The sequence below is a fragment of the Carcharhinus amblyrhynchos genome, unplaced genomic scaffold (genome assembly GCF_965287045.1).
Source record: "Carcharhinus amblyrhynchos unplaced genomic scaffold, sCarAmb.v2.hapA chromosome_1080, whole genome shotgun sequence".
In the NCBI taxonomy this organism is placed as follows: Eukaryota; Metazoa; Chordata; class Chondrichthyes; order Carcharhiniformes; family Carcharhinidae; genus Carcharhinus; species Carcharhinus amblyrhynchos.
Window position 1 is genome coordinate 18,113 of NW_027650820.1, and position 23,347 is coordinate 41,459.

General features: G+C 54.9%; 1 protein-coding gene across 1 annotated transcript; it reads left to right on the forward strand.

Moving 5' to 3' along the window:
* Nucleotides 1–581: 581 nt before the first annotated feature.
* cs (citrate synthase) lies at nt 582–23,241 on the forward strand (the record flags this gene model as incomplete). The annotated part of the gene is made up of 4 exons (XM_080184973.1): nt 582–684; nt 20,012–20,059; nt 21,803–21,910; nt 23,176–23,241. Coding segments are annotated over exons 1-4 (276 nt in total), but the record flags the coding sequence as incomplete, so codon positions are not given.
* Between the last annotated feature and the right edge of the window lie 106 nt (nt 23,242–23,347).

Genomic DNA, 23,347 nt, shown 5'->3' on the forward strand with positions numbered 1-23,347 from the left:
GATAACGCTGCCAATGGGCATGCGATCGACCGGCGTGATGGCCATTGAGAGGTGTGGTGGGCGGGAGCAATCGTCATCACTGATTGACAGGGAACTGGACCAATGGCTAAGTGAGTGTCCGGCGTGACGACCAATGAGAAGCGCCATGAGTGGGAGCGGGACAGGTAGTGAACCCAATGGGAGAGCGAGTAGCCGGCGTGATGCCCAATGAGACGCACGATGGGCGGGTACAAGAGCGCGATCTCTGATTGACATGGGATGCGACCAATGGGAGGGCGATTTGCTGACGTGATGACCAATGAGAGGCCAGGCGAGCGGGAGCTGAAACGTCACCGCTGAACGACGGGCAGCCTAACCAATGGAATGGAGGACAGCCGGCGCCTCGACCAATGGGAAGGAGGGGGCGGCAGCGGACCTTGACGGAAGGCAGGGATAGCCAATGGGAGCCGGGGCCGGGACCGGATGCCGCGGCGGGCTGACCAATGGGAGTGGCGGTTGCCCTGGTGACGACGAGGGAGGCCCGCCTCCCCGGGGGTGACGCATGCGCCCTGGGTTCCCCCCCCTCCCTCCCTCCCCGCAGACAGACACACAGAGAGAGACAGAGACCTCTACAACCTTGTGGCCGGCGACATGTCCCTGCTGGGAGCCCAGAGAGCGGCGGGCAGGCTGCTGAGGAGCGGCAAGGTGAGCGGGGGGGGGGAAGCGAGGAGAGGGGGTGAGCGGAGGAGGGGTGGGGGTCTACCACATAAACCCTCTCCACGGCGCAACACACACACTCACTCAGAGGGGAGGGAGAGGGTAAAGGAGCCTCAACCTGTAGGCCTCAGAGTGGAGGGAGGAGGAGGAGGAGGAGGATGAGGGAGTGGAGGAATGAGGGTGGTGTGGGAGGAGGGGGTGGAGTGGGAGGAGGTGGGAGGAGGGGTGGAGGAGGAGTGAGGGGGGTGTGAGGGAGTGGAGGAGGACAGAGGGGGGGTGTGAGGGAGTGGAGGAGGACAGGGGAGGGGTGTGAGGGAGTGGAGGAGGACAGAGGGGGGGTGTGAGGGAGTGGAGGAGGACAGAGGGGGGGTGTGAGGAGTGGAGGAGGACAGAGGGGGGGTGTGAGGGAGTGGAGGAGGAGTGAGGGGGGTGTGAGGGAGTGGAGGAGGACAGAGGGGGGGTGTGTGAGGGAGTGGAGGAGGACAGAGGGGGGGTGTGAGGGAGTGGAGGAGGACAGAGGGGGGGTGTGAGGGAGTGGAGGAGGACAGAGGGGGGTGTGAGGGAGTGGAGGAGGACAGAGGGGGGGTGTGAGGGAGTGGAGGAGGACAGAGGGGGGTGTGGGAGTGGAGGAGGACAGAGGGGGGGTGTGAGGGAGTGGAGGAGGACAGAGGGGGGGTGTGAGGGAGTGGAGGAGGACAGAGGGGGGGTGTGAGGGAGTGGAGGAGGACAGAGGGGGGTGTGTGAGGGAGTGGAGGAGGACAGAGGGGGGTGTGAGGGAGTGGAGGAGGACAGAGGGGGGGTGTGAGGGAGTGGAGGAGGACAGAGGGGGGTGTGAGGGAGTGGAGGAGGACAGAGGGGGGGTGTGAGGGAGTGGAGGAGACAGAGGGGGGGTGTGAGGGAGTGGAGGAGGACAGAGGGGGGGTGTGAGGGAGTGGAGGAGGACAGAGGGGGGGTGTGAGGGAGTGGAGGAGGACAGAGGGGGGGTGTGAGGGAGTGGAGGAGGACAGAGGGGGGGTGTGAGGGAGTGGAGGAGGACAGAGGGGGGTGTGAGGGAGTGGGAGGAGGACAGAGGGGGGTGTGAGGGAGTGGAGAGGAGGACAGAGGGGGGGTGTGAGGGAGTGGAGGAGGACAGAGGGGGGGTGTGAGGGAGTGGAGGAGGACAGAGGGGGGGTGTGAGGGAGTGGAGGAGGACAGAGGGGGGGTGTGAGGGAGTGGAGGAGGACAGAGGGGGGGTGTGAGGGAGTGGAGGAGGACAGAGGGGGGGTGTGAGGGAGTGGAGGAGGACAGAGGGGGGGTGTGAGGGAGTGGAGGAGGACAGAGGGGGGGTGTGAGGGAGTGGAGGAGGACAGAGGGGGGGTGTGAGGGAGTGGAGGAGGACAGAGGGGGGTGTGAGGGAGTGGAGGAGGACAGAGGGGGGGTGTGAGGGAGTGGAGGAGGAGTGAGGGGGGGTGTGAGGGAGTGGAGGAGGAGTGAGGGGGGGTGTGAGGGAGGACAGAGGGGGGGTGTGAGGGAGTGGAGGAGGAGTGAGGGGGGAGTGGGGGAGGACAGAGGGGGGAGTGGGGGAGGACAGAGGGGGGGTGTGAGGGAGTGGAGGAGGAGTGAGGGGGGAGTGGGGGAGGACGGGGGGGTGTGAGGGCATGGAGGAGGAGTGAGGGGGGTGTGAGGGAGTGGAGGAGGAGTGAGGGGAGGAATGGAGGAGGAGTGAGGGGAGGAATGGAGGAGGAGTGAGGGGAGGAATGGAGGAGGAGTGAGGGGAGGAATGGAGGAGGAGTGAGGGGAGGAATGGAGGAGGAGTGAGGGGAGGAATGGAGGAGGAGTGAGGGGAGGAATGGAGGAGGAGTGAGGGGAGGAATGGAGGAGGAGTGAGGGGAGGAATGGAGGGGATGAGGAAATGGCATGGGGGGGGTAGGCTTTAGAGAGGATTAGATGGGGGTGGAGTTTAAGGAACGGAGGAGGGGAGGGGGATTGGATAGGGGGAGTGGAAGGATGGAGTGGGGGGTGTCCACAAACACTTGGCCCAATTCTGTGGCCACCCATCCCCACCCCACCCCAGCCCACCCATCAGTCAATGTGGAGCAAGGGAGTGTGTGGGAGGGGAGTGTGTGGGTCTGAGATACTGTGCCGACGCGCTCCAGATGTGGGACGCTTCAGGAGACAGAGGAAGCCTCTTTAAATCTTTGTCTCCCATTGAGAATATTTGGGAATCCTGTTTGGGCGGACCAGCAAGTTCTGACAGGAAGGAGAGAGAGACTGAGCTTCACCTACTGCCTACTCCAGCCTCTGATGTGTTATTCAGCCACTTGGAGCGCTGATGGTTTTTATATGAAGAAATATTCACGAGGGTGTATTCCGATCAGGAAAGACTGAACAGGCGGGGGGTTCTTGGCTCTGGAAAAGAGAAGCCTGAGAAAGGGGTGAGACCTGGCAGAAAGTTCTTTCAATTTTAAAAAATTCATTCAGGAGATGTGTGCGTCGCTACTTTGGCTGGGAGGGAGGTGACTAGGGGGCCATTGGTATGAAACAGTCACTATTAAATCTACCCCCTGTCCCCGTAGAGGGAATGGGGGGGGGGGGAGAATGTGGGACTCCCTCCTAGAGGAGGTATTTGGTGGGGGGGGGGGGGGTGGGGGGTGGTAGAATGTGGGACTTGCTCCCACGGTGGGGGGGAGAATGTGGGACTCACTTCCACGGAGTTGGGGGGGAGAATGTGGGACTCGCTCCCCCATTTGAGGTGAATAGTGTTGATGTGTTTAGGGGAGGGGGGGGTTCGTGTAGCTGGATAAACGCACGCGGGAGAGAGGAATGATATGGGGGGAGATGAAGTTGTTGAGCCGGGAAGCCGGGGGAAGATGGAGTTAAAGGGAGAGTGTCGGGCTACGCTGGTGGATATCGGCCAGTTGGGATTAATGACGTGCCCGTGTCCTACACAAATAATTCAGTCTCCCGGACCAGGAAGCATGCACCAAGTTCCCTTTTTTTTTTCCTGCCCTTTATATGTCCAACTCTGCTGGTCTAGATCAGTCTATCCTTTGAGTGCTGTGGATCTTTTAGTTTTTGTTTCTCCTTCCCCGATGCTCTCCCCCCCCCTTCTCACTGTCCATTTCACTGCAGGCAGAGCTAACCAATGCCATTTGAATTACTGGCTTTTAGCTGCACGCAGTTACTGAGAGATTCCCACTTAACCGTCCGTCACATGTCGGTTTTAACCATTGGTTCGGTAGCTTTATTATCGTTGGCTTGATGTGGGTGGCACAGTGGTTAGCGCTGCTGCCTCACGGCGCCAGGCATCCGGGTTCGATTCCCGGCTTGGGTCACTGTCTGTGCGGAGTCTGCACGTCCTCCCTGTGTTCTGGTTTCCTCCCACAGTCCAAAGATGTGTAGATTAGGTGGATTGGCTGTGCTGAATTGAACCTTGGTGTCCAAATGTGTGTAGGTTAGGGGGATTGGCCATGGTAAATTTCCCCTTGGTGTCAGGGTGATTAGCAGGGTAAATACATAGCGTTCTGGGGGTAAGACCTGGGTGGGATTGTGGTTGGTACAGATTAGATGGGCTGAATGGCTTCCTTTTGTACTGTAGGGATTCTATCATAGATCATAGGAACCCTACAGTGCAGATGGAGGCCCTTCAGCCCATCGAGTCTGCACTGACCACCATCCCACCCAGGCCCTACCCCCATATCCCTACATATTATACCCACTCATCCCTCTAACCTACACATGCCTGGACACTAAGGGGCAACTTTTTATCATGGCCAATCCACCCTAACCCGCCCATCTTTGGACTGTGGGAGGAAACTGGAGCACCCGGAGGAAACCCACGCAGACACGAGGAGAATGTGCAAACTCCACACAGAGACAGTGACCCCGAGGCCCCGGGAATCGAATCCAGGTCCCTGGAGCTGTGAAGCAGCGGTGCTGACCCACCGTGCTACCGTGCCGCTAAATTCTCCCTCAGTGCAACCCAAACGGGCGCTGGAGTGTGGTGACTAGGGGATTCTCCCAGTCATTTCATTGCAGTGTTAATGTAAGCCTTACTTGTGACACTAACAAGTAAATTAGTACGTGACAATAATAAATCAAATCAAATATTAAGTTGATCTTTCTCTGCACCCCAGCTGTGACTGTAACATTACCCTCTTCTTTCCTTTTCTATGAACGGTATGCTTTGTCTGATAGCATGCAAGAAACAATACTTTTCACTGTAAATTAATACATGTGACAATAATAAATCAAATATTAAGTTGATCTTTCTCTGCACCCTAGCTGTGACTGTAACATCACATTCTGCACCCTCTCCTTTCCCTCTCCTGTATGCACTCTATGAACGGTATGCTTTGTCTGTATAGTGCGCAAGAAACAATACTTTTTACTGTATCCCAATACACGCGAGAATAATAAATCAAATTATAACTTGATCTTTCTCTATACCCTAACTATGACTGTAACACTACATTCTGCACCCTCTACTTCCCTTCTCTATGAACAGTACGCTTTGTATAGCGTGCAAGAAACAATAATTTTCACTGTAAACTAATACATGTGACAATCCCATCCTACAAGGTGGTTGAGTCCTCCAGAGTGAAGGAGAGAGAGAGAGAGCTCGTGTCTGAGGCTGGTTATATAACCCAGCAAGCATTGAGCTAAAGTTGGTTTTCAAATCTTATCAGCGTTTTCAGTTTATCGCAGAGTGTGGCTTCACGTATCCAGCTCCCTTTGTACAGCCCTGGCTGAGTGAGTGAAAGCTTATCGTGGGGTTCACACCACAATTAGACTTTAGCATCCAGTGCAAAGATTGGGCAACTTTCCCAACCTGCCTTCGGAAGTTTTTTTTTTCTCTCTGTTTAATCGTCTGTGGGATGTGGCCGCTGCAGGCCAGTGTTTGTTGTCCCTCAGCTCATCGCAACCTTGAACCAGATTCCCAGAGCCGTTACGGCTCAACAGGAGGCCACTCGGCTCATCACGTCTGTGCCGGCTCTTTGACACGAGCGTCGTGACTTACCACTGTTGCCATGCCCTCCCCACCACCGCTGCCACCACCACCAATACTCCTGTGGAGAGTGAGAGGGGGAGGGTGGGATTGTCACATGTATTAGTTTACAGTGAAAATTATTGTTTCTTGCGCGCTATACAAAGCGTACTGTTCGTAGAGAAGGGAAGTAGAGGGTGCAGAATGTAGTGTTACAGTCACAGGGTATAGAGAAAGATCAAGTTATAATTTGATTTATTATTGTCACGTGTATTGGGATACAGTGAAAAGTATTGTTTCTTGCGCACTATACAGACAAAGCATACCGTTCATAGAGTACATAGAGGAGAGGGAAAGGAGAGGGTGCAGAATGTGATGTTACAGTCACAGCTAGGGTGCAGAGAAAGATCAACTTAATAGTTGATTTATTATTGTCACATGTATTAATTTACAGTGAAAAGTATTGTTTCTTGCACGCTATACAGACAAAGCATACCGTTCATAGAGAAGGAAAGAAGAGGGTGCAGAATGTAGTGTTACAGTCGCAGCTGGGGTGCAGAGAAAGATCAACTTAATATATGATTTGATTTATTATTGTCACGTACTAATTTACAGCGAAAAATATTGTTTCTTGCGTGCCACACAGACAAAGCATACCGTTCATAGAGTACTGAGAGGTGGCTAGTTTGGAACCTGGGGGGAGTGGGCAGGTGTGTGTGTGGATTGTGGCCAGAGGTGGAGAGAGAGGGGAGCGACATGCGGAGACTTTGGGGATTTGAGGGGGAGTATCTGGCTAAACCCTGAGTCCACAGCGCAAAGGTCTGCGAGGAAGGTGGTGATAGTTTTTGTACATCAGGTGGTTCAGATTGGGTAACACGGTGGCACAGTGATTAGCACTGCCCCCTCACAGCCCCTGGGACCCAGGTTCAATTCCAGCCTCGGCTGACTGTGTGACGTTTGCCCATACTCCCTGCGTCTGCATGGGTTTCCTCCCACAGTCCAAAGAAGCATAGATTAGGTGGACTGACCACAGTAAATGTGTGGGGTCAGGGAAATGGGGGAGATTACTGAGATGGGGAGGGGGTGTAGGGGGGGCTGGAGGAGGTTACAGAGATAGGGAGGGGGTGTAGGGGCTGGAGGGGGGTGTAGGGGAGGCTGGAGGAGGTTACAGAGATAGGGAGGGGGTGTAGGGGGCTTTAGGAGGTTACAGAGATAGGGAGGGGGTGTAGGGAGCTGGAGGGGGGTGTAGGGGAGGCTGGAGGAGGTTACAGAGATAGGGAGGGGGTGTAGGGGGCTTTAGGAGGTTACAGAGATAGGGAGGGGGTGTAGGGAGCTGGAGGGGGGTGTAGGGGAGGCTGGAGGAGGTTACAGAGATAGGGAGGGAGGGCTGGAGGAGGTTACAGAGATAGGGAGGGGATGTATGGGGCTGGAGAGGGTTACGGAGATAGGGGGTGTGGGGGGGTGGAGGAGCTTACAGAGATAGGGAGGGGAGGTACGGGGCTGGAGAGGGTTACGGAGATAGGGGGTGTGGGGGGGTGGAGGAGTTTACAGAGATAGGGAGGGGAGGTACGGGGCTGGAGAGGGTTACGGAGATAGGGAGGGGTTGTAGGGGGGTGCTGGAGGAGGTTACAGAGATAGGGAGGGGGTATAGGGGGCTGGAGGAGGTTACGGAGATAGGGAGGGGTTGTAGGGGGGTGCTGGAGGAGATTACAGAGATAGGGAGGGGGTGTATGGGGGCTGGAGGAGGTTACAGAGATAAGGAGGGGTTGTAGGGGGGTGCTGGAGGAGGTTACAGAGATAGGGAGGGGGTGTGGGGGGAGCTGGAGGAGGTTACAGAGATAGGGAGGGGGTGTGGGGGGGCTGGAGGAGGCTACAGAGATAGGGAGGGGTGTAGGGGGGGCTGGAGGGGGTTACAGAGATAGGGAGGGAGTGTACGGGGCTGAAGGAGGTTACGGAGATAGGGAGGGAGTGTATGGGGCTGGAGGAGGTTACGGAGATAGGGAGGGGTTGTAGGGGGGTGCTGGAGGAGATTACAGAGGTAGGGAGGGAGTGTATGGGGCTGGAGAGGGTTACGGAGATAGGGAGGGGTTGTAGGGGGGTGCTGGAGGAGATTACAGAGGTAGGGAGGGAGTGTATAGGGCTGGAGAGGGTTACGGAGACAGGGAGGGGGTGTAGGGGGCTGGAGAGGGTTACGGAGATAAGGAGGGGTTGTAGGGGGGTGCTGGAGGAGGTTACAGAGATAGGGAGGGGGTGTGGGGGGAGCTGGAGGAGGTTACAGAGATAGGGAGGGGGTGTGGGGGGGCTGGAGGAGGTTACGGAGATAGGGAGGGGTTGTAGGGGGGTGCTGGAGAGGGTTACGGAGATAGGGAGGGAGTGTATGGGGCTGGAGAGGGTTACGGAGATGGGGAGGGGGTGTACGGGGCTGGAGAGGGTTACGGAGACAGGGAGGGGGTGTATGGTGCTGGAGAGGGGCGCTGAGTAAGATGCTGTATCAGAGGGTCAGTGCAGACTCGATGGGCCATTTGTTTGAATGTTATCGAGGGAGGGCCTGCAGATTGGGGGTTCTGTAAGCCTTGCGGGCAGAGGTAATTCCAGACTGTAATCTACCCTCACCCTCGCCTCCCTAATGTCGGCGAGAGGGCGATGGGCTGTTGACAAAGTCATTGAATAAAAGATGCAGTTAGCGCCTGGATCTCGCACCTAATTTTCAGACTTTTAACTGCATCGGAGCCTGTTGTTCTGGTGAATGTTTAAAGGGGATGTCAGCACTCTCTGTGCCAAAGCTGTCAGAGTGGCATTCTTTTTATAGTGTAGTTGATTTTCCCCAGTCAGGAGGTTGTAGTGACACTGCGAGACATTTGGCAGCCTTGTTGTGTTGGAGGAGTGGTCACACTGACTTTCCAGGACACTCCAGCGAGCAAATATGACAGCGCAGAGGGTGCCAAAGGTGAACGGAGCCCAGGCTGAATCATTGATGGGCTGTGTCACGCAGCCTGCCTCACCTCTCTGAAGCAATCAATCGCTGACCTAATGTGTGAAGTGTTTTTATCATATCGTGGATTGCATTATTCAGTCCATTATTATATCATGGATTGCAGTTAGGGTGGTGTGGGGGCCAGGAGCCAGAGATTTAGGGAGGGGAACTCCACAACTCTACCTAGCATGCCTTCAGCTGCCTATAGTGAAGGAGGTTACAGAGACAGGGAGGGGGTGTAGGGGGGCTGGAGGAGGTTACAGAGACAGGGGAGGGGTGTAGGGGGGCTGGAGGAGGTTACAGAGGTAGGGAGGGGGTGTAGGGGGGCTGGAGGAGGTTACAGAGGTAGGGAGGGGGTGTAGGGGGGCTGGAGGAGGTTACAGAGGTAGGGAGGGGGTGTAGGGGGGCTGGAGGAGGTTACAGAGGTAGGGAGGGGGTGTAGGGGGGGCTGGAGGAGGTTACAGAGGTAGGGAGGGGGTGTAGGGGGGCTGGAGGAGGTTACAGAGGTAGGGAGGGGGTGTAGGGGGGGCTGGAGGAGGTTACAGAGGTAGGGAGGGGGTGTAGGGGGGCTGGAGGAGGTTACAGAGGTAGGGAGGGGGTGTAGGGGGGCTGGAGGAGGTTACAGAGATAGGGAGAGGGTGTAGGGGAGCTGGAGGAGGTTACAGAGGTAGGGAGGGGGTGTAGGGGGGGGCTGGAGGAGGTTACAGAGGTAGGGAGGGGGTGTAGGGGGGCTGGAGGAGGTTACAGAGGTAGGGAGGGGGTGTAGGGGGGCTGGAGGAGGTTACAGAGGTAGGGAGGGGGTGTAGGGGGGCTGGAGGAGGTTACAGAGGTAGGGAGGGGGTGTAGGGGGGCTGGAGGAGGTTACAGAGGAAGGGAGGGGGTGTCGGGGGGCTGGAGGAGGTTACAGAGATGGGGAGAAGGGCCTTTGATATACTTTGACTTGATTTATCATTGTCACGTGTATCGGGATACAGTGAAAAGTATTGTTCCTTGTGCACTGTACAGACAAAGCATACCGCTCATAGAGAAGGAAAGGAGAGAGGGTGCAGAATGTAGTGTTACGGTCACAGCGAGGGTGTAGAGAAAGATCGGCTTAACGCGAGGTGGGTCCGTTCAAAAGTCTGACAGCAGCAGGGAAGAAGCTGTTCTTGAGTCGGTCGGTACGTGACCTCAGACTTTTGTACCTTTTTCCCCCGACGGAAGAAGGTGGAAGAGAGAATGTCCGGGGCGCGTGGGAGTGTCCTTGATTATGCTGTAATTATAGGATGGGAGGCTGGTTTGTGTGATGGGACGGGGCTATGTTCACACACACAACCCTTTGTAGTTCCTTGCAGTCTTGGTCAGAGCAGGAGCCCAGACCAAGCTGAGATACATCCGGAAAGGATGCTTTCTATGGGGGGGCATCTGTAACTATGTCCCTTCATCGCCTTCCACTGGGGTAAAACAGCAGTTCAACGCCATGTCTTTGTAACTGGGGGTGTAGAGGATCCCTCTGCAAGGCTGAAGTTTAGTTTGAGTGTTGACCCAGTCCAACAGCTACTGCTAACTCGAGCCCGGATTCACTGACAGAGCACAGATTCGCCTGGCCCCATTGTTGAGTTTGTAGGCAGCTCAGAAGCTATTTTTAAAAGCCCCAGCCTGGCCTAGAGAGAGAACCCCAGTGTGACAGCTGACCCTGTCATTGTAAAGTTAAAATGCACACACTCGGGGGGCTGGAAATAAATTAATCTGGGAGGCAACCGAGTGCTCATTACTATCTCAATATCTAAAGTCAAACTCAGCTCGCTCGCTCAGTTCCTGCTCTGTCTCACCATCTCCCCCCTCTGTCTCTTGGTAACCTCCTCCAGCCCTTATATCCTTCCCTATCTCAGTAACCTCCACCAGCCCCTACACCACCTCCCTATCTCTGTAACCTTCTCCAGCCCCCTACACCCCCTCCCTATCTCTGTAACCTTCTCCAGCCCCCTACACCCCCTCCCTATCTCTGTAACCTTCTCCAGCCCCCTACACCCCCTCCCTATCTCTGTAACCTTCTCCAGCCCCCTACACCCCCTCCCTATCTCTATAACCTTCTCCAGCCCCCTACACTGCCTCCCTATTTCTGTAACCTTCTCCAGCCCCCTACACTGCCTCCCTATTTCTGTAACCTTCTCCAGCCCCCTACACTGCCTCTCTGTCTCTGTAACCACCTCCAGCATCCTACATCCCATCCCTATCTATCTCTGTAACCTCCCCAACACCCCTCACATCTCTAACCTTCTCCAGCACCCTACACCCCTATGTCTGTAACCCTTCCGCCCCCTGCAACCTCCTCCAGCCCCCTATACCACCACCTTATCTCTGTAACCTCTTCCAGCCCCCTGCACCCCTCCCTATCTCTGTAACCTCCAGCCCCCTACCAGAAGGATGTGGAGACTTGGAGAGGGTACAGAAAAGATTTACCAGGATGTTGCCCCTGGTCTGGAGGGCATTAGCTATGAGGAGAGGTTGGAGAAACTTGGTTTGTTCTCACTGGAGTGATGGAGGTTTGAGGGGGAGACCTGATAGAAGTCTATAAGATTATGAGAGACAGAGTGGATAGTCAGAAGCTTGTTCCCCCAGGGTGGAAGGGTCAAGTACTAGGGGGGCACAGGTTTAAGGTGTGAGGGGCAAGGTTTAAAGGAGATGTACGAGGCAGATTTTTTTACACAGAGGGTGGTGGGTGCCTGGAACTCGCTGCCGGAGGGAGGGAGTGGAAGCGGATACGATAGTGAGTTTTAAGGGGAGTCTGGACAAATCCATAAATAGGATGGGAATAGAGGGATACAGTCTCCGGGGGGGTAGGGGGTTTTAATTCAGTCAGGCAGCATGGAGGGGCGAATGGCCTGTTCCTGTGCTGTAACTCTCTTTAGTTTAGATGTGGGGATGCTGGTGTTGGACTGGGGTGAGCACAGTAAGGAAATGTATGGTTTTACTTTAGGCAGGCAGCGTGATCAGTGCAGCAGGACTGAAGGCCCTGTCCCTGTGCTGTACTGTTCTTTGGTTTTTATGGTTGCAACAGCCAGTGTGGTTCAGCGCCGACAGACAGAGGAGGGGGGTTGAAGCAGGAGCTGGGTGAATGGGTAGGGTAGGGTGTGTCTGTCTGTGCCCTGTGGGCAGTGACAGAACGCCAGAATAACTCGCTCAGGAAACGCTGTTCTGGTGCAGTCGGGTCACCCCCTGCCTCGGTGACTGATGTTTAAAATGCCCCGTGTGTGTGTGTGTGTGTGTGTGTGTGCGCGCGCGCTGGTGGCGAGGTGGGCTTTGTTCACAGCTCCTGCGCTGGCCTGCTGAGTGACGGCAGCAGATGTGGGAAAAGTAAGCTCCGGGTGGTGCTGCCAGCCCTTGTCTCGGTCACTTCAGCTGTCTGTGGGTGCTGGAATGCTGGGAGCTGCCAGTGTCGTCAAACACTGATGCAGAGATCTCTGTAACCTCCTACACCCCCTCCCTATCTCTGTAACCTCCTCACCCCCTCCCTATCTCTGTAACCTCCTACACCCCCTCCCTATCTCTGTAACCTCCTACACCCCCTCCCTATCACTGTAACCTCCTACACCCCCTCCCTATCTCTGTAACCTCCCACACCCCCTCCCTATCTCTGTAACCTCCTACACCCCCTCCCTATCTCTGTAACCTCCTACACCCCCTCCCTATCTCTGTAACCTCCTACACCCCTCCCTATCTCTGTAACCTCCTACACCCCCCTCCCTATCTCTGTAACCTCCCACACCCCCTCCCTATCTCTGTAACCTCCCACACCCCCTCCCTATCTCTGTAACCTCCTACACCCCCTCCCTATCTCTGTAACCTCCTACACCCCCTCCCTATCTCTGTAACCTCCTACACCCCCTCCCTATCTCTGTAACCTCCTACACCCCCTCCCTATCTCTGTAACCTCCTACACCCCCTCCCTATCTCTGTAACCTCCTGCACCCCCTCCCTATCTCTGTAACCTCCTGCACCCCCTCCCTATCTCTGTAACCTCCTGCACCCCCTCCCTATCTCTGTAACCTCCTGCACCCCCTCCCTATCTCTGTAACCTCCTGCACCCCCTCCCTATCTCTGTAACCTCCTGCACCCCCTCCCTATCTCTGTAACCTCCTGCACCCCCTCCCTATCTCTGTAACCTCCTGCACCCCCTCCCTATCTCTGTAACCTCCTGCACCCCCTCCCTATCTCTGTAACCTCCTGCACCCCCTCCCTATCTCTGTAACCTCCTGCACCCCCTCCCTATCTCTGTAACCTCCTGCACCCCCTCCCTATCTCTGTAACCTCCTGCACCCCCTCCCTATCTCTGTAACCTCCTACGCCCCCCTCCCTATCTCTGTAACCTCCTCCAGCCCCCCTCCCTATCTCTGTAACCTCCTACACCCCCTCCCTATCTCTGTAACCTCCTACACCCCCTCCCTATCTCTGTAACCTCCTACACCCCCTCCCTATCTCTGTAACCTCCTACACCCCCTCCCTATCTCTGTAACCTCCTACACCCCCTCCCTATCTCTGTAACCTCCTACACCCCCTCCCTATCTCTGTAACCTCCTACACCCCCTCCCTATCTCTGTAACCTCCTACACCCCCTCCCTATCTCTGTAACCTCCTACACCCCCTCCCTATCTCTGTAACCTCCTACACCCCCTCCCTATCTCTGTAACCTCCTACACCCCCTCCCTATCTCTGTAACCTCCTACACCCCCTCCCTATCTCTGTAACCTCCTACACCCCCTCCCTATCTCTGTAACCTCCTACACCCCCTCCCTATCTCTGTAACCTCCTACACCCCCTCCCTATCTCTGTAACCTCCTACAGCCCCTCCCTATCTCTGTAACCTCCTACAGCCCCTCCCTATCTCTGTAACCTCCTACACCCCCTCCCTATCTCTGTAACCTCCTACACCCCCTCCCTATCTCTGTAACCTCCTACACCCCCTCCCTATCTCTGTAACCTCCTACAGCCCCTCCCTATCTCTGTAACCTCCTACACCCCCCTCCCTATCTCTGTAACCTCCTACGCCCCCCTCCCTATCTCTGTAACCTCCTACGCCCCCTCCCTATCTCTGTAACCTCCTACACCCCCCTCCCTATCTCTGTAACCTCCTACGCCCCCCTCCCTATCTCTGTAACCTCCTACACCCCCTCCCTATCTCTGTAACCTCCTCCAGCCCCCCTCCCTATCTCTGTAACCTCCTACACCCCCTCCCTATCTCTGTAACCTCCTACACCCCTCTCCCTATCTCTGTAACCTCCTCTAGTCCTCCTACACCCCTCTCCCTATCTCTGTAACCTCCTACACCCCTCTCCCTATCTCTGTAACCTCCTCTAGTCCTCCTACACCCCTCTCCCTATCTCTGTAACCTCCTACACCCCTCTCCCTATCTCTGTAACCTCCTCTAGTCCTCCTACACCCCTCTCCCTATCTCTGTAACCTCCTCCAGCCCCCCTACACCCCCCTCCTTATGTCTGTAACCTCCTCCAGCCCCCCTACACCCCCCTCCTTATCTCTGTAACCTCCTCCAGCCCCCCTACACCCCCCTCCCTATCACTGTAACCTCCAGCCCCCAAACCCTCTCCTTATCTCAATCACCTCCAGTTGCCGTACACCGCTTCCCTATCTCTGTAACCTTCTCCAGCCCCTATATACCATCCTCATTTCGGTAACCTCCTCCACCCCCTCCCTATCTCTGTAACCTCCTCCACCCCCTCCCTATCTCTGTAACCTCCTCCAGCCCCCTACACCCCCTCCCTATCTCTGTAACCCCCTTTTAGGTGGGGGAGCGCACCTGCCTGTGAATCATTAGTCACAACTTTGTGCCGTTTCCCCCTAACCCCGCAGTTTTACCCTGCTATTCCCCCTAGCCTTTGGAAACCAAGGGGTAATTTAGCATGGTCAATCCGTCTAACCTGCGTGTCTTTGGACCCGTGGCCAATCATCCTAAGCTGCGTTGGCTATGAGGAGTGGTCGAACAAGCTGGGATTGTTTCCAGCGGGGAGACGGAGGCTGAGGGGAGACCTGATAGAGGTCTACAAAACGATGAGGGGTACAGACAGGGTGGATAGTCAGAGGCTTTTTCCAAAAGTGGAAGTGTCAATTACAAGGGGCACAGGTTCAAGGTGAGAGGGGAAATTTTCAGGGAGAAATTTTTCAGAGTGGTGGGTGCCTGGAACGCGCAGCCGGAGGAGGAGACGGTGGAAAGCAGGCGCATCCTCCACATTTGGGAGGCATCCCGATGGTTCCTGAATAGGGAGAAGATAGAGGGATACAGATCGACTAAGGGCAATGCGTTGTTTTATTACCTTAGTTAGGGTAGCACGGCCAGTGCAGGCTTGGAGGGCCGAAGGGCCTGTTCCTGTGTTGTTTGTGTCTGTGGGAGGAAACCTGCCCGGACCCGGGGAAGAACGTGCAAGCTCCGCAAGGGCTGGAATCGAACCCGCGTCCCCCGGCACTGAGAGGCAGCAGTGCTAACCCACCGTGTGACAGAGCAAGCCTGAGTGACGCAGTGACTGTGCGCAGGTCCCAGGGCCGCTTCTCAGAACGGTGGCCTGAGCCGTGAGCCTCGCTGACCTCGGAACGCAACTGTGTACCCCTTCGACGTCGCCGCCCCCTCGCTCGCACCGTAAGATCTAGGAGCAGAACGAGGCCGTTCGGCCCATCGAGTCTGCCCTGCCAGGGCTGACGAGTTTCTCAATCCCGTTCCCTCACCTTTTTCCCCCCCCGTAACCTTTGATCGCCTTCCCCAATCAAGAACCTATCTATCCCTGTCTTAAATATGACCCGGCCTTCTCTGCGGCAATGAATTCCACAGGTTCACCACCCTCCGGCTGAAGAAATTCCTCCTCGTCTCTGTCCTAAAGGGTTGTCCCTTTTACTCTGAGACTGTGCCCTCGGATCCCAGTCTCCCCGACTGATGGAAACATCCTCCCCGCGTCCACCCTACCCAGGGGCCGTTCGGTATTCTGTAAGTTTCGATGAGGATTCCGCCCCTCCCCGAACTCCGTCGAGTACAGATCCAGAGTCCTCAATCTGTGTGCGGTTGAGCAGGGCCTGTAGTTCCCCTTTGTGTAACTTAAGCAGGCCGTCTCCTCCCCCCTCTGAGCCTGCTGCCGTTATTCTCATGCGAGCTGTGTTACAGCTGGGAGAGGTTTAGGATTTAAGGACAGTGGGATTCCTGAGTGAGTAACCAGACGTAAAAATAACACGGACTGGTCCAGGGTACCTCCCTCTGTCCTCTGGAGAACAGGCCTGTTTGTCCCTTGATGTTCCTGCCTGCTCGACACACGCACACATCTCCAGCCTTGGCCAGTATGTACAGATCCCTAGAGAGAGGGAGGTTGGGTTAGAAGTAAAAATGTTACCAGTGGGAGGGAGCGTGCGTTCAGTTTAATCCGGGAAAGTTGTGGACTTGAAGGTAGCAATTAAGGGAGGAACCTTTTGAAGCCTTATCGGATAAGGGCAGCTTTCATTGAACTTAATTTTTTCCTTCCGTAGTCTCTGATGCTGGGGATTGCTGGCTGTTCACAGGATGTAGGCGTCACAGGCTCGGCTGGCACTTGTTGCTTATCCCTAATTGCCCCTCGAAAAGGTGGTGGGTGTGCTGCCTCCTGGAACCCGCCACGGATCTTGTGTGTGTGTGGTGTAGGTACACTCACAGTGCTGTTAGTGAGGTAGCTCCAGGATTGTTACTGGACATCAGTCAGTCCATGTGGTGTAGGTACAACCACAGTGCTGTTAGGGAGTTCCAGGATTGTTATTGGACATCAGTCAGTCCATGTGTGTGTGGTGTAGGTACATCCATGGCGCTGTTAGGGAGGGAGTTCCAGGATTATGATTGGACATCAGTCAGTCCCTGTGTGTGTGTGTGTGTGTGTGGTGTAGGTACACTCACAGTGCTGTTAGGGAGGGAGTTCCAGGATTGTTATTGGACGTCAGTCAGTCCATGTGGTGTAGGTACAACCACAGCGCTGTTAGGGAGTTCCAGGATTGTTATTGGACATCAGTCAGTCCATGTGGTGTAGGTACACCCACAGTGCTGTTAGTGAGGGAGCTCCAGGATTGTTATTGGACGTCAGTCAGTCCATGTGGTGTAGGTACAACCACAGCGCTGTTAGGGAGTTCCAGGATTGTTATTGGACGTCACTCAGTCCATGTGTGTGTGGTGTAGGTACATCTATGGCGCTGTTAGGGAGGGAGTTCCAGGATTATGATTATGAGGTGTAGATACACCCACAGCACTGTTAGGTGGTTCCAGGATTGCAATTGGACATCAGTCAGTCCATGTGGTGTAGATACACCCACGGCACTGTTAGGGAGGGAGTTCCAGGATTGTTATTGGACATCAGTCAGTCCATGTGGTGTAGGTACATCCACGGCGCTGTCAGGGAGGGAGTTCCTGGATTGTGATTGGACTTCAGTCAGTCCATGTGTGTGTGGTGTAGATACACCCACGGCACTGTTAGGGAGGGAGTTCCAGGATTTTGACTCTGGCCACAGCGGAAGAACGGCTGATGTGTTGCCAGGCTGTGTGGTGTGGTGGTGCTCAGAGGGGGGAACTTGCAGGTGGTGGTGTTCCCCATACTTCTGCTGTTGCCCCATCCGTTTGTCCTTCTAGGTAGTAGAGATGGCGAGTTTGGACAGTGCTGTCGAAGGAGCTGCGGTGCATCCAGTAGTTGGTGCACACTGCTGCTGCAGTGTGTCGGTGATGGAGGGAGTGAATGTTGAAGGTGTGGGGGGTGGTAGTGCGCCAAATGGGGGCTGTTTTGTCCCACATGGTGTCGATCTTCTCGAGTGTTGTCGGACTGTGCTCATCCAGGTGAATGGAGAGTATTCCCTCGCACACCTGATACTAACTTGAGGTGATATTTCCACACAGAACAGCAACAGTGTGTAGAGAGGAAATAGATATTCTCTCCAGGTTGCAGAATGAGGTATTGGAAACCAGTTCAAGTTGAACGGGGTATTCAGCACGCTTGGTTTCTTTGGTCAGAACATTGAATACAGGAGTTGGGACGTCTTGTTGAAGTTGTACAAGACGTTGGTAAGGCCACACTTGGAATACTGTGTGCAGTTCTGGTCACCCTATTATAGAAAGGATATTATTAAACTAGAAAGAGTGCAGAAAAGATTTACTAGGATGTTACCGGGACTTTTGATGGATTGAGTTATAAGGAGAGGCTGGATAGACTGGGACTTTTTTCTCTGGAGCGTAGGAGGCTGAGGGGTGATCTTATAGAGGTCTATAAAATAATGAGGGGCACAGATCAGCTAGATAGTCAATATCTTTTCCCCCAAAGGTAGGGGAGTCTAAAACTAGAGGGCAGAGGTTTAAGGTGAGAGGGTGAGAGATACAAAAGGGTCCAGAGGGGGCAATTTTTTTCACCCAGAGGGTGGTGAGTGTCTGGAACGAGCTGCCAGAGGCAGTAGTAGAGGCGGGGACAATTTTGTCTTTTTAAAAAGCGTTTAGATCGTTACGTGGGTATAAAGGGATGTGGGACAAATGCGGGCAATTGGGATTAGTTTAGGGGTTTTAAAAGAAAAAGTGTAGCATGGACAAGAAGGGCCTGTTTCCATGCTGTAAACCTCCGTGAGGGATTTGTCAGGGTGGGAGAAAATAGGGAGGGAACATTGGAGTGTTCCAGATCATACTGCAGAGACTCCAACAGCAATAAACCCCCAAGTGGATTCTTAACCGTGGGAAGAGGTGGTTGAGAATTAGTTTAAATTGTTGTGAATACCAAGCACTGCTCCAAAAAGATATTGTGGAGGATAAGAGTTGCCCCGAAACTAAGTAAAATCCTTTAAAGGATTTGGATGGTGGGGAGTATGCAGCGGCAGGGGGGGCATTTCCCCCTTTTGCTGCAGAGTCTCGGTCTCTGGGACATGGGGGTCTCAGTCTCAGGATAAAGGGGTTGCCCCGTCAAAGGCAGAAATATCGGTGGAAGTCTTCACCGCAGGGGGCTGTGCGGCCGAGTGCGTTCGAGGCTGTGGGAGGTTTGTAATCAGCGAGGGGATAAGGTGGGAAGTGGGAGCTGAGGGCTATCACAGCAGTCGCGATCTCATTGAGCGGCAGAGCAGACTCGACGGGCCGAATGGCCTGCTTTCTCCAACGCTTTATGGTGTTGCTCCTGTTCTGACTGCACTTGGTCAAATCCATTGAATCCCTACAGTGCAGAAGGAGGCCATTCAGCCCATTGGGCTTCACCGAGCCCAATCCCACCCATTCCCTATCCCCATAACCCCATGCATTTATCTTAGCTAGTTCCCCTGACACTAAGGGACAATTTAGCACGGCCAATCCACCCTAACCTACACATCTTTGGGACACTGAGGGACAATTTAGCATGGCCAATCCACCCTAACCTACACATCTTTGGGACACTAAGGGACAATTTAGCACGGCCAATCCACCCTAACCTACACATCTTTGGGACACTAAGGGACAATTTAGCACGGCCAATCCACCCCTAACCTACACATCTTTGGGACACTAAGGGACAATTTAGCACGGCCAATCCACCCTAACCTACACATCTTTGGGACACTAAGGGACAATTTAGCACGGCCAATCCACCCTAACCTACACATCTTTGGGACACTAAGGGGACAATTTAGCACGGCCAATCCACCCTAACCTACACATCTTTGGGACACTAAGGGACAATTTAGCACGGCCAATCCACCCTAACCTACACATCTTTGGGACACTAAGGGACAATTTAGCACGGCCAATCCACCCTAACCTACACATCTTTGGACACTAAGGGGCAATTTAGCATGGCCAATCCACCCTAACCTACACATCTTTGGGACACTAAGGGGACAATTTAGCACGGCCAATCCACCCTAACCTACACATCTTTGGACACTAAGGGACAATTTAGCACGGCCAATCCACCCTAACCTGCACATCTTTGGACACTAAGGGACAATTTAGCACGGCCAATCCACCCTAACCTACACATCTTTGGACTGTGGGAGGAAACTGGAGCACCCGGAGGGAATCGATGCAGACCCCTCTACTCTCGTGACACGCTCCCTCTGGTGGTGAATATCCCTGCTTGTCGACAAACATCAGCCCACAGTGAACATTCCCTTTCTGGCTCGGGGGTCACTGTCTGTGTGGAGACTGCACGTTCTCCCCGTGTCTGCGTGGGCGCTGTCCGGGTGCTCCGGTTTCCTTCCATAGTCCGAAAGATGTGTTGGTTAGGGTGCGTTGGCCATGCTAAATTCTCCCTCGGTGTAACCCGAACAGATACTGGAGTATGGCGACCAGAGGACTTTCACAGTTACTTCATAGCAGTGTTAATGTGACTTGTGACTAATAAATAAACTTTACTTTTACTTATTTTTAACTTTGTCATTTACAGAACATTGCGTGCATTGTAGTTGCTGCAAGAAATGCCAGTTCCTCAACGGTGAGTCTCTGTGTCAGTGTGTTCTGCCCCTCTCCCTCCCTCGCTCCTTCTCTGCCCCTCTCCCTCCCTCCCTCGCTCCTTCTCTGCCCCTCTCCCTCCCTCCCTCCTTCTCTGCCCCTCTCCCTCCCTCCCTCCTTCTCTGCCCCTCTCCCTCCCTCCCTCCTTCTCTGCCCCTCTCCCTCCCTCCCTCCTTCTCTGCCCCTCTCCCTCCCTCCCTCCTTCTCTGCCCCTCTCCCTCCCTCCCTCCTTCTCTGCCCCTCTCCCTCCCTCCCTCCTTCTCTGCCCCTCTCCCTCCCTCCCTCCTTCTCTGCCCCTCTCCCTCCCTCCCTCCTTCTCTGCCCCTCTCCCTCCCTCCCTCCTTCTCTGCCCCTCTCCCTCCCTCCCTCCTTCTCTGCCCCTCTCCCTCCCTCGCTCCTTCTCTGCCCCTCTCCCTCCCTCGCCCCTTCTCTGCCCCTCTCCCTCCCTCGCCCCTTCTCTGCCCCTCTCCCTCCCTCGCCCCTTCTCTGCCCCTCTCCCTCCCTCGCCCCTTCTCTGCCCTCTCCCTCCCTCGCCCCTTCTCTGCCCCTCTCCCTCCCTCGCCCCTTCTCTGCCCCTCTCCCTCCCTCGCCCCTTCTCTGCCCCTCTCCCTCCCTCGCCCCTTCTCTGCCCCTCTCCCTCCCTCGCCCCTTCTCTGCCCCTCTCCCTCCCTCGCCCCTTCTCTGCCCCTCTCCCTCCCTCGCCCCTTCTCTGCCCCTCTCCCTCCCTCGCCCCTTCTCTGCCCCTCTCCCTCCCTCGCCCCTTCTCTGCCCCTCTCCCTCCCTCGCCCCTTCTCTGCCCCTCTCCCTCCCTCGCCCCTTCTCTGCCCTCTCCCTCCCTCGCCCCTTCTCTGCCCCTCTCCCTCCCTCGCCCCTTCTCTGCCCCTCTCCCTCCCTCGCCCCTTCTCTGCCCCTCTCCCTCCCTCGCCCCTTCTCTGCCCCCCTCCCTCCCTCGCCCCTTCTCTGCCCCCCTCCCTCCCTCGCCCCTTCTCTGCCCCCCTCCCTCCCTCGCTCCTTCTCTGCCCCCCTCCCTCCCTCGCCCCTTCTCTGCCCCCCTCCCTCCCTCGCCCCTTCTCTGCCCCTCTCCCTCCCTCGCCCCTTCTCTGCCCCTCTCCCTCCATCTTTCGATTTGATTTATTATTGTCCTGTGTATTGGGATACAGTGAGAATTATTGTTTCCTGTGCGCTAGACAAAGCATACCGTTCATAGAGAAGGAAAGGGGAGGGTGCGGAATGTAGCGTTACAGTCACAGCGAGGGTGTAGAGAAAGATCAGCTTAACGCGAGGGAGGTCCATTCAAAAGTCTGACAGCAGCAGGGAAGAAGCTGTTCTTGAGTCGGTCGGTACGGGACCTCAGACTTTTGTATCTTTTTCCCTGACGGAAGAGGGTGGGAGAGAGAATGTCCGGGGTGCGTGGAAGGGGGGCGGGGGGGGTCCTTGATCATGCCGGCTGCTTTTCCCCGAGGCAGCGGGAAGTGTAGACGGAGTCAATGGATGGGAGGCTGGTTTGTGTGATGGGACTGGGCTACGTTCATGACCCTTTGTGTAGAGTCCCTGCCCCTCCGTCTCGTTCTAGATTTGTCCCCACGGTGGGGGGTGGGGGGGGGGAGGTGGAGGTGGGAACGTCCTCTGCGCTGGGAGATTCGGGGATAGCCCTGCGGGAGTTTGTGGAGGGTCGGTGCCTGTGTTGTGCAGTACCTTTACCAGGCACTTGTTTTTGTCTTTCCAGAATTTGAAGGAAATTCTTGCTGACCTCATCCCCAAAGAGCAGTCCAGAATCAAGGCTTTCAAACAACAGCACGGCAAAACGGTTATCGGGCAAATTAGTGTCGACATGGTACGGAGTGACTGCCTTTCTGTCTGCGGAGGTGTCTGGAATGGCTTGATGGGGTGCTGGGTGGGGGAGGGAGAGGGGGTGGGGGAGCAGGGTGGAGGGCAGTGGGTAGGGAGGAGGACTGAAGTGATTCTCGGGTAACGCGGGGACAAGTGACGCGAGGTTAGTGCTGATTGCTGAGAGCATTGACTGTGAGAGCCCACGTGCTCCCTCTGGGCCCAAAGCGTCAATATTTATTGAGGTTTTACCATTTGATATTGATAGCTCTATGAACAAAATAGTACAATCACGACAGTGTAGAAGGAGACCATTTGGCCCATCAGGTCTGCATTGATTACAATCACGCTCAGGACCTATTATTGCAACCCCACGTACTTACCCAACTAATCTCCCTGACGCTAAGGGACAATTTAGCACGGCCAATCCACCCTAACCTACACATCTTTGGACACGAAGGGACAATTTAGCACGGCCAATCCACCCTAACCTGCACATCTTTGGGACACTAAGGGACAATTTAGCATGGCCAATCCACCCTAACCTACACATCTTTGGACACTAAGGGACAATTTAGCATGGCCAATCCACCCTAACCTACACATCTTTGGGACACTAAGGTACAATTTAGCACAGCCAATCCACCTTAACCTACACATCTTTGGGACACTAAGGTACAATTTAGCACGGCCAATCCACCCTAACCTACACATCTTTGGGACACTAAGGTACAATTTAGCACGGCCAATCCACCCTAACCTACACATCTTTGGGACTGTGGGAGGAAACTGGAGCACCCGGAGAAAACCCACACAGACACGGGGTAGAATTTGTAAACTCTGCACAGACAGTGACCCAAGGCCACAGTTGAACCTGGGTCCTCTGTGCTGTAACCACTGTGCTGCCCTTGATTAAGCATGTCCTATAATTCATTAGGGGAGGTGATGGCCTCATGATATTATCAGTAGGTCACTAAGCCAGAAACTTCAGCTAATGTCCTGGGGGACCCAGGTTCGAATCCCGCCACAGCGGTTGGTGGAATTTGAATTCAATAAAAAAAAAATCTGGGATTGAGAATCTACTGATGACCCATTGGTGGAAAAACCCATCTGGTTCACTGGTGTCCCTTTAGGGAAGGAAATCTGCCGTCCTTACCCTGGTTCCTGTTCCTGTTCCAGGATTGTGATTTGACGTCAGTCAGTCCCCATGTGTGTGTGCTGTAATTTTCTTTGGTATTTTTATTGACTTGTTTGTTATTCCTCCCCCTTTAGGTGTACGGTGGTATGCGAGGAATGAAGGGTTTAGTGTATGAAACATCTGTATTGGATCCAGATGAGGTATGAAGCTGTAACTTTACACCTTCTCCGAGTGTTGATCGATGTTTGTAAAGCCAGTGCTGATCTTCATGGGGGCCACCTATCCTTTCAGACACAGCCATCCTTC